Source organism: Siphateles boraxobius, unplaced genomic scaffold (assembly GCF_051911475.1).
Source record: "Siphateles boraxobius isolate OS27281-9 unplaced genomic scaffold, OSU_SipBor_1 1, whole genome shotgun sequence".
In the NCBI taxonomy this organism is placed as follows: Eukaryota; Metazoa; Chordata; class Actinopteri; order Cypriniformes; family Leuciscidae; genus Siphateles; species Siphateles boraxobius.
The window spans coordinates 14,178,112-14,189,835 of record NW_027508699.1 but is presented as its reverse complement, the minus strand read 5'-3'; the positions used below and the strand labels follow the sequence as shown (position 1 = coordinate 14,189,835).

The 11,724-nt window shown below is 37.5% G+C and overlaps 1 protein-coding gene across 1 annotated transcript; it reads right to left on the bottom strand.

Moving 5' to 3' along the window:
* Nucleotides 1-3,051: 3,051 nt before the first annotated feature.
* Nucleotides 3,052-6,215, bottom strand: ptger4c (prostaglandin E receptor 4 (subtype EP4) c). The gene is made up of 2 exons (XM_077225704.1): nucleotides 5,240-6,215; nucleotides 3,052-3,666 (listed from the first exon to the last, which is right to left on the bottom strand). Exons 1-2 carry the CDS (start codon nucleotides 6,110-6,112, stop codon nucleotides 3,073-3,075), a joined length of 1,467 nt encoding a protein of 488 aa, XP_077081819.1. The 5' UTR covers nucleotides 6,113-6,215; the 3' UTR covers nucleotides 3,052-3,072.
* Between the last annotated feature and the right edge of the window lie 5,509 nt (nucleotides 6,216-11,724).

Here is an 11,724-nt window from a genome sequence, read left to right as displayed (position 1 = left end):
CAGTGAGTCTGCACCTCTCACACCGTGGGTGAACTTAATTAACAGGAGATTGGAGCCTCTTCTGCATTTTTAAGGTATAACTGCACTACTACCAGATGCTTGCAACAATGTGATCACAATATATTAGTACTCTTCAGCTGCCTGTAGTTGAAAGATCAGTTTGTGCAAAAAAAAAATAAAAAAAATACTTTGACCTTTAAATCGTTATAAAACCATAGTTCTTTCTTAATTGGAGCACTGTAGATATTTTGCAAACTGTCTCAGCTGCTTATGTTGACAAAAGCGTGTAGGCCTATAGCTAAAAGAGGGTCATAAACTAGGCTATACTGCCATGATTCAAAAAGTTCTAATAGTATATAAAATCTATATTCCAATTCTTGTGTGAGAAACAATTATTGTCATTATTCACATATGACAAGCTTACATTGTATTAAAAGAATAGTTCGTCCTAAAAATATGAAATTACTGTCATCATTCACTCAACTTCATGTCGTTCTAAACCTGTAGGCCTATGACTTTCTTCTTCTGGGAAACAAAATTAAGAAATTGTAAATGCGCCTTATGAAAATGAATGGGCTGATGGTACACAATGACACCATCATTAAAGTGGTTCATATTCCGTTATATTCTAAATCTTCTAATGCCATTAGCCTGTGCGAACTGTAAATCAGCATCCACTGAAAATCTCAGCAAATCTCGGCATTCACAAAACCTGTCTGAATGATTAATTGACGAATCGAACTGATCGACTCGGGGAAAATGACTCAACGATCCGGTATCTGTTCAATGGAATGAAGATAATCAGGATTAGGCTCATATTTTGTTGTGTTTGTCACACAAATCAATGGCCTCAGACTCTGAATTAAGGCGCACGTCGTGGATATTTTCAGTAATTTGAAGGTCCTCATTCGCTTTCATTGTTTGGAAAATAGTGGCCAGGATATTGTTCAAAAATCGTGACAGGCGCCAATAAATAGCTTTAGTTAAGTAACTTACGTTGTCTGTCTGTCTGTCTGTCTGTGTCTGTCTGTCTGCCTATCTGTCATTTCAGCAGACAATGTAAAATGTTATCATCTTAGTTTAGTCAACATTTATGTGTTCGGTTTAAAAGCTGTGCGGTATTGACATCTGCTGGTCAATATAAGCTACGACAAAGCTCAATTGTTCAACAGAGTTATGTCGGTTCAAACACGCATTACAGGCTTTTGATGGTAGGTTAGATATAAACTAGATCAGATCTATCACATACTATGTTTTCATCTGCCAGGCATTTTAGTCACACATTTATAATTCAGTGATGGCAACTCTCAAAACTTCTGTTTTGATATGCTTGTTTTGTGTCATTATGGTGGCAATCTTCAGTAGGCTATAGCCTATGCATAGCTACAATCTGCATCTGCCTATATATATTGTAAGTAAAATATTCACAGTGGACAATTCATATTTACCTGATAAACTATTAGTATTACTGTAATAATTTTTTATTTTAATACATTTTATTTAATTTTTTCTGTTAGTTTGACTGCAATGCTCTACATATCATCAGACAACAACCCAAAAATAATTAGCTAATTGACTGCTGTGACATTCTGCAGTGAGTATTCATCATGTCTCATTCAATAAGTCTTTTACATCCTGGCAGATCATAAGAGATGTGTTTGCTCACAAAGCATCACTGAAATCAATAGACATGTTGAGTCCAAGCCAAGGCCTCCATTTTTGTGTTAATGGAGGACTAGCATCAGTGTGATATGTGAGGTACAGTCCTCCAAAGACGTTGCGGTACGATGAGACTCTAATGTAAATTCTGTGGCCTCAGGGTAATTTCAAACGCCACACAATTACATGAGAATTAATGCACAGTGGCAATGACCAAAATGTCAAATGTTTTTACAAATGTGTTAGCTCAACATAATTGCAAAGCAGCCCAAATTTAAAAGGTGAAGTGTTTACATTTTTCATACTGTCTCCTAACCTAGATTAGTGTGCAGTGAAGAAGTCAAGGTTTGGCTTTGCTCCATTTGAAGTTATCTGCTTTGTTGACAGGTACGAGGCCTCTCTGCTCACTTTGGCTTAACAGAAATGTGTCCCTTTGCTAAATCAAACACTGATAAATGAGAGAGCATGACACTATTACAGGGGTGCCAACCACATTCATTGTTTTGCCTTAAAGGCAAGTAGGCCTATTGTCCTAACCTAGTCGTAGATTTGTTTATAGCAGTCAAAGATGTAGTTTAATGATTTTTTGGTTTAAATTGAGATCTCACTTATCCTCCGACATTCCCAAGGTAATGCTGAACCAGTAGCATATCTTTAAAACTAGACTCAATCAATAATTTCAGGCATCGGTTTCATTCTCAGTGACCCAGCATTAGTACAGTTTAACTACATTTATTTAAGAAGCATTTTGGCTGTATACAGTGTATAATCATCATGGGATAGTTCGCCCCTGCTGGTGGATGCTGTAACTACACCATCTGGCTGCAAACAGTATGTAATGTAATGTAATGTAATATCTTTATTGTGGATTCGAGTATTTGGATGTTACAAAATATTTATTTAGCACCAAAATTCAAGTCTCACTGAGGTATCATCATTGACTATTTTTGAATCTATTAGATGCATGGTCCTTCTGTGAATGAAATTATTTGTATAATTTTATCTGAAAGACTGATTTTAGCGTTTTACAATAGAAGCATTTTAAGGATTGTCGAATTGTTGGGAGTTTGTTGGTCAGTTCAGTTGTACTTTTACATGTGATGAAAATAAATTGCACCTTTAATAAATTATTCACAGTTTGACAAGTCATAGTCAAGTACAACCCAGCATGCAACGTGGCACAGCACAGAAGAAGGAAGCAGCATATCCATAACCACATATTAAACACATCCATGTCATCTAACAAAACATAGATATACAAGTGTTATGGTTTAATCCTTAAAATCAGGATCATTCAGAATCAAAATAAGCAAATTCACAGAATTATTTGTGAATGTAAAATGCCACAAAAAAGAGAAAAAGTATTTTTTTCCTCACAGTGCTTTACAGATTGAATCTAGATTGGCATCTAGGTCATTGTCTCATGCACTTTTCTGATACACATGAACTTGGTGTACTGAAAGTGCAGGTCACTATTTCAGCTTTATTTTCTAATATTTCAGCGGCTGGTGGAGCCACAACAGTTTTGGAGAAGGGTTTGGGGCTTGATGCTCTTTCGTCTTCATCAAAACCCATGACACCATTCTGCTCGACGCTGAAAGGATGAAACTCAGCCAGGGCTGTATCAAAGTCCCATGCCTGGCGAAGGGTTAAGTCCACATAAGATTTAGTGTTCGTACAGGTTTGTTTACACACGTCGTTTCTACAGATGGCTGTGCGCAACGATGCATAACTTGTGCAATTGCTTTGCACAAATGACGGAGGTGAGTGCTGACCATCCATCCAAGCCGAAACATGACTGTGCTCCCCTTTCCTCAGTCTGATAATACGCTTGAGTCGCGTGCAACCTTTGGTTAATAAGTTTTTCCTGCACAGAATATACACCCATGGATCCAGGATAGGGTTGAAGGAGGCGAATCTGATGGCTAGGAGATCACTGCGATAGTCTGGACTTTTGCCTGATGATATGTGAGCAGGATCATACAGCTGGTTGACGAAAATGCGCACCTGTTAAATTGAACAAAAATTCAATCCCATTAAAATGAGAAAAGATAATAGCGATTGTGTCAATATTACACATTATATAAGTACAGCCTGTGAAAAGTCATTCATTTTTAATTTTTTTTTCATTATTCAATATTTCAATATTTTCCTTGCACCTTGAATACACATTATTGTACATAACTTAATCATTGATTATGATACATATAACATTTATATCTATTTTTAAAAAAAAATTTACAATCATCATGACGTCATGAATATCAAGTTTTCTTAAGGTTATTCCATTTGACGTCATTAAAACCTGTCTTACAGGGTTAAGTTCACTCAAAAATGAAAATTCTGTCATTAATTACTCACCCACATGTAGTTCCAAACCTGTAAGACTTTCGTTCATCTTCGAACACAAATGAAGACACTTTGATGAAATCTGAAGGCTTTCTTACCTACATTGACAGCTATGTAACTGACACTTTGACGCTTCAAAAAATACATAAAGAGATCATAAAACAAATCCATATGAATTTAGTGGTTTAGTCCAATTTTTCTGAAGAGACATGATCACTTTATATGATGAACAGATTGAATTTAGGCTTTTATTCACATATAAACATTCATCAACGCACACATCGTTAATGATAAACTGAAGCTAAAGCATGTTCGCTTGATGTGCAAGAACCAGAAGAGTTATGCAGAATGTTTGAGCTTCTGCAAGAACCAATTAGGTTCATTCTTGTGTTACGAAGCACGTTTGAGCTTCCTCAAAAACCAATAAGGGTTCATTTTCCTGTGTTACGCAGCACGTTTGAGCTTCTGCAAGAACCAATGAGGTTTGTTGCGTAGCTGTTAACAGGAATCTCTCAGATTTCATCAAAAAGATCTTCATTTGTGTTCCAAAGATAAACGAAAGTCTTTGGAATGACATGATGGTGAGAAATTAATTAAATAATTTTCATTTTTAGGTGAACTAAGGTTTAATAATAATAACAATAATAAACCGATGTCATTAGAGTATAAATAATTTCCTTGTCAGATGACAGCAAAAAAAAATTTTAATTATATTTTAAAACAAAATTGCTTCACAGATTATTAAAGGAATTTTTTTAAAGAGTTTGTCTTTTTTTTTACCTAGACATTTTTTACTTTAAACCTGATTCATTTTTGTACGACTTGCATTTTTATGATGTTTTTTTTTTTTAAATAACTTCGTGATAATAACACAGCGATTTAATAACTCACGTCATTCCCCCACTTTCAAGAGGTGACAAATACAAGTTCACCTGCTCATATAATCCTTGTATTCAAATTAAGTCTGATTTGGCTTGCTTGGAGTCTGAGACTCCACTTGAGCTATAAATAGCCATAATAAGCTAATGATGACAAATTAAGTCAGCAGTTAATTTCTAGAAAAGTGGGTCTAAGGTTGTGGTTGGAACGGATGCTGAATGAATTGGTTGTGAGTTAGCCTGAGCCACTTTTTATGTTGCGTTATGATTGGCAGAATTAGATACAACCTCCACTAGTATAGCGCTTATAATATGAAATAGAACAAATAATATAGTAGTACTGAATAACTCACGACTAAAGGAATGGAGCATATTAGGAACACGATGGTCATTAAAATTAACAGCCAGAACATCTGGATCTCCGCCGCAGATGTTAATTTGAACCTGCGCTGGCCGGATACCTCTGCCCTCACCATACGACTCATTTTACTCATCCCGACCAGTGAACGACACACAGCGAAATTACACAGGACGGTTATGGCGATCAACAGCAGCATGAAACCTCCGTACAGAAACGTGTACGAGGCGCCGACGGGATCCATTGCGCGCCAGTCCAAGAAGCACCAAGTTCCGGGAAAGTGTCTAGTGTGTTTTCCGAAACCAAAACTGGGCATGATGCACAACACGATATTGGCCAGATACGTCGCCATCAGCGCAAACCGAGCCATGGTCCGATCCACATGCTGAGAATAGAAGTACGCGTGGTTTATGGCCAGATATCTCTCCACTGACATGGCGCAGAGAATAGACATCCCAGCCGAGCCGAAGAACAGCATGGAGAAGGAGAAGAAATGGCACAGGAGCGTTCCGCCCGGCCACCTGCCCGCGATGTATGTGGCGATGACCACCGGACTGGTGAAACAGGTGCCCAACAGGTCTGTGATGGCCATCCCGCACACCAGAGTGTAGAAGGTGGTCTCTTTCTGTTCCTTCTTGGAAATGCAAAGCACCACGATCGCCACGAGGTTTCCGAGGACTCCGAAACCAAACATAGTTGCCGAAGTGATGAGAGAGCGATAGTCCAGGCGCAAATCACGAGACGAGCTGTTGGCGAAAGGCACTAGAACTTCTGATACATTCAAACCCAGGTTCAACAGTGAATCATTCATGCCTGATATGTTGACAGGTGCAAGTGTCTCCACAAACTCAAAATCTCCACTTTCCATAAGTAGGCTACAGTGTGCAGCCACTGCACATACAGAGAGTTCACCAAATAAATAACGAACAGACCTCTTTGCAACTTAAGTTTACTCGCATCTCTCTGTGCCTTACGTGTCACTGCTTTTATAGAAACCCACAGCTCCTCTTTCCCACCAAGTGATGTCAGCAATAGAGAGTGACGTCACAATGCAATCCAATGCAGCCAGATATTATAGGTAATTGTAAACGCAGGTGTGTATAGCCTGTGACAAGCTCAATTCAGTTTAGGAATTGCAAGAATAGTGGCAGATGTTTTGCATGTTAACTGCATTATTTTGCGGAGCAATATATTTTTCTGTTGCTCGTGGTTTCTAAACCTATGAATGGAAAATAATAATACAGTTTTTTACAATCACTATGACAATTTTTTCAATACTTTTAACAAATTTCCTAAACTCTTAACGCACCAACACACCTACAACACACAATTGGCAAAACCGTTAATTTCATGCTCAAAATCACACGTTGTAAACTAAACTCCAACACTAATTTTCAAAATACAATAATACACTATCAACAATACACTATGATACCAAAACACTGCAAACATGACTCAAAATCAAATTATTTTTCAAAACACTGACATATGTTCTCGTCCAACAGGAAGATTTAGTCAATCATAGCACAATGTCATAAAAAATCGAACATCAGATGGAATTACAGAAACTGCATTATTTTATATGTGTCAGGTATGCTCTTATACAACAGACAGTAGGCTATATTGTATTGATCATAGATTGTGTTTTGCACTGCAGTTTCTTTTGAAGCCTCTCTACATTTTTGTTTTGTTGGGTTTAGGTCTTTTGCTGCAGAAATTCAATCAAAAAAGACCTATCTCAGAGTGCTTTATAGAATGTACGGTTACTGTAATGAAAAAACGAAGACAGAGACAGAATTGCTGCAATAAAGAAAATAAATAAAAATAAATGTATATATTTGCATAATTCAATCAGCTGTTTCTCAGTAACAATAGAATAATACAATAATAATACAGGGGATATATTTGTGTTTCAATTCACAATATAAACAGTCGTTTACCTTGACTTTAGCCTGTAAGGTTAGGTTTAGAACATGGTGTTATCTGTTCTGACATACAGTGTTAAAGGAACACTCCGCCGTTTTTTTTAAATAGGGCTTATTCGCCGTCTCCCCTACATTAAGATAGGTGGCCAAAAGCATTTTTGTCTCAGTGCATGCATTGTCTTAGTTTGGCAGCGCCGACGCTAGCTTAGCTTAGCATAAGGAATGGAATCCCATGTCGGTAGCATGTCGTAAGTAAAAGTGATAAAAAAAATTTAAAAACCCTGATTACTTCTTGTGGCCTGCGTATTCGAAACGAGTACAAATAGCAATTCAGATTAAGACTAGGCGATTTCCTAGGCAGATATTGACTTGGGACTATAGGGTGAATCACAGGCGAAGCACTGCTACTTAGGCGCAGTCATCCCAGATAGCACACGCACATCGCGCAGACATCTGTGTGACGTCGTCGTTTTCATCGGGAAGACGTTTATATTATGGCGTGTGCTCATATGGATTACGTCGCCAAGACGTCCTTGCCAGCTGTTAGAACGACGTCTAGGGTATGTAAATAAGACGTAAATATTTTAGAACGTCGGCAATCCGCTCTTTTAAAGATGTTCATCAGATGTTCATACATCTCCAAGATATATATACGCAAAACCTGAAATCCCCTCTGGAAATCCCCCAACTTCCGTCAACATACCGGCGTGAATAGTAGCTGGCTATTTTTCCTACAGTAGACATAGTGAATGGCGATGAACATGGCGGATTTTGTGAGAAACGAAGAGGGTGACTTCTCAGACAGTCAAGATCCAGAACCACAACTCTACGAACCAGAGTTTTCAGAAGAGGAGCTGCATGCTTTGGACATAGAACGACAGGAGGAGGTTGCGATCGCTCAACAGACAGAGGACGTGAGGATGAGAGCCAACATGAACTGGTGGTGTGAGTGTATGTCCTTTGCTTGTTCTCACAACCTTTTGCTATGCAGGCAATTACCATGTCTGCTGTAACTGTAGCTGTAACTTATCAAACTCAACACAATCCAAATAGAAGATACTCGGTGCAGGTCACGTCAGTATGTTGACGGATTTCAGGTGTTGCGCGATATCTCTGCGCCCAAGTAGCAGTGCTTCGTCTGTGCTTCCCCCCAATATAGTCCCAAGTCAATCTCTGCCTAGGAAATCGCCTAGTCTTAATCTGAATTGCTATTTGTACTCGTGGTGAATACGCAGGGCACAAGAAGTAATCAGGGTTTGTTTTTTTTCATCACTTTTACTCACGTCAAGCTACCTGACAACATAGGATTCCATTCATTATGCTAAGCTAAGCTAGCGTTGCCGCTGCCAAACTAAGACAATGCATGCACTGAGACAAAAATGCTTTTGCCCACCTATCTAAATGTAGGAGAGACGGTGAATAAGCCCTATTTCAAACAACAGTGGAGTGTTCCTTTAAAGCATTGGTAAATTTGCCAGTAAAAATACATTGTTTTGTTTTTGTTTGAGCTTGTGTGTAAATGAAGTTCAAGCATTTTAAATTTGTGTTAATTGTATGCATTTTGTGTTAAAGCAACAAGAAATGTGTTAATATTATAGCTTACACAGACGGATATAGTCCTAACTGTGTTAAGAGTTTAGGAAATCTGTTAAAAGTATTGAAAAAATTGTCATAGCGATTGTAAAAAACTGTAATATATGCTGTGACTTGATTACATAACTATATTTGTTTCATGTGAATGATAGCTTAATAACTGAGCGTTCAACTGAAAAGACAAATTATTCTCTTACGGTTTTTCTCAGTCACATGTACATTTCTGGAATAATCCTAAAACAGTCTCGAAACAATTTGTACAAACAGCACCACACACTAGATTACCTGTAAAAGCCGGTAATTTGTCCAAAATCCTCAGTGCATCTTTCAAAAGTATTTATGTCAGAACATGTACCTGCACAAGGCTACCCTTTTTCTGTATGGTAAATGTTATAGTTTTTTGTTTGATTGTTTTAAAACTCTTCAAACAGTTCTCCTAACCAACTTTGAACCTGGCACAGCTGTTAATTTCACTTTCAAAATGCACTAAAACTACCAAACAACTAACAAACCTAACAACACTAACAACAGATTGCATTGATTTTACAGTATTTTCTTTTGTACGCACAAAAAAAAACTGTTATTTTTTTATAATTACAACACTATTGGCTTTGAAATTCAAGTTTTTTTTCAATAATTTTTAATAGTGTTGTAATTATAAAAAAAACAGTCTCAGATGATCAGGAAAAGAAGTAATGTTCAGATCTACTGTAAAAAATAATAATAATAATAAAAAAAAATTATAATTAGAGTTTCTTGAGTGGCAAATCATGATATCTGAGGATTTCTGAAGGATGACACTGAAGACTGGAGTAATGCTGAAAATTCAGCTTTAATCACAGGAATAGTATACAAAATAGAAACTAACCCTGTTATTGTTCCAAACCTGTATGGCTTCTGTAGAACATAAAAGATAGTATTTAAAAAAAATTAAGGTCTAATAAAATATTTTCTTATGTGATCTGTCATTCAGGTTTGGAACGAAACAAGGGAGTACCGATTACACATTTTTTTATTTTTGGCAGAACTATCCCTTTCATGATCCATTTGTTCCTGATCAGACCCCTAAATGACAGGTTGATTTAAACATATTAAATAATATTGGACTTGAATAGCATCATCAACATCTATTTAGAGTGTTTGCGTGTGTGTGTGTGCGTGCGTGTGCGTGTGTGTGCGTGCGTGTGTGTGTGTTGTTTTGTCTGAATTAGTGTTTCTCTTGTTTCCCCTCATCTTGGAAAATCTTAAACTTCATTAAGAATGTCTTGTATAGCTCTCTATCTCTGACAAAGCCAGTATTACATCCTTTATCACTCCACCTGTAAAAACAGGGCTTTTGTTAATCAACTGAATAAAGGATTCTCACATAATCAATGATTGTGATGCCATTTTACGAATTCATTGCAAACAGTCCCTCACACACACATCCTGAGCTGATATAGGCAGTGGAGAGGTATTGATGTCTGTGTTTGGACTGGGAAAATCTTTGCATCCATCTCCTAATCCATTTGGGAGTATTTAGGCACAGAGAGGGTTATGAATCTGCAGGAATCTATATAAACCCAGTGTGGCAGAGCCTTTCTCAACACAGGATCTCGATAAAGCTCTTCCTCTGTCTACCACAGGTATCTTATAGCAGTCGTGAACCCAGGGCTTGAGGTGTAATTAGAGGTAATGAAAGAATTCATCATCACAAGGGAGTTATAGAGCGATGCCACCGTGTGACGGCTTTGCTGTGTCTCTGTCTTTATAAGTAGATTCTGCCCTGATGCAAGCAGGAGTCGGTGTGTGTGCTACCGGCACCCCGGGCAAACGTCTCACTCAGCCTTTCATATCTTTTTTACAATAACCTTTTGGCCATAGACGCCAACACTCACACGCCCACATCACACACAGAGAGGAGGCGTTTATACCCTGCTCTTGTAGAGGACGGCTAGCTGAGTGTGTGCGTGGTAAGTGTATATATACAGATATCTATTTTATGAGCAAACACATACTATAAATGTCTGTGGAGAATCATTTATAGCACAAATAGTGGTAAAAATAATATTTCACATTGATTATTTCCCATTTAGTACAAAATCATTATTTAATGTCTAGATTTCAGCAGTGTTGGGGAAAGTTACTTTTAAGAGTAAAGAGTTACAATATTACGCTGCTCCTTACAAAAGTATATAACTAATTGTGTTACTTGGTTAATTTTTATGGAAAGTAATATGTTAGGTTACTTTTGTGTTACTTCTTTTTCACCTGGGCTGGGCTTGCTCGTTTGATTTAAATAACAAAATAAAATAAAATTTCTATTTTTGGCAAATGTAATAGCTCTTTCACACCCAAAGTGATATGAATAGGCTAAGCCTCAGGGTGAAGCAAATGCAAAGTCACACATGTGTACATTATAGGGTGAAGCTCAAACAAACCTAAATACATAAAGCAGGTTTGCAATATTCTGAGTTAGTATTTAACTAGGCTATTTCTATTAATTTTGTGGAATACTGAATCGGTTTTTGAGCATATGAGATAGGCTTAATAAATGCATGCTCACATTTAGGCCGTGTGTCCACCAAAGCGTATTTTTCTAATTGTTTTCAATGGACACACCATTCGGAATCTCTTGTGTTTCCGGTGCCACCACGGGCTTGTGACATGTGCAAGGGCTCACAAGCTTCAGTGTCCGAACTTGCACAGTGGATGCTCGGCACCTACTCCCGGATTCTCTCAACATGAGGACAGGAGAGGTTCCAGTCTACAAATGAGAAAACAAAATAACTTGCGTGACTTATTTGAGAAAGTAACTTAGATATTTTTGTTGTAAATTTAAAAGTAATGCGTTAGTTAGACCTACTAAAAAGTAGCCTACTCTGGCAATGTAACTTGTGTTATGAATCACGTGAGTCTGGGGGATCCAAATCCAGCGTGTTTATTAGAAAGCAGAGTCAAACAGGCAAAGATCAATATCACA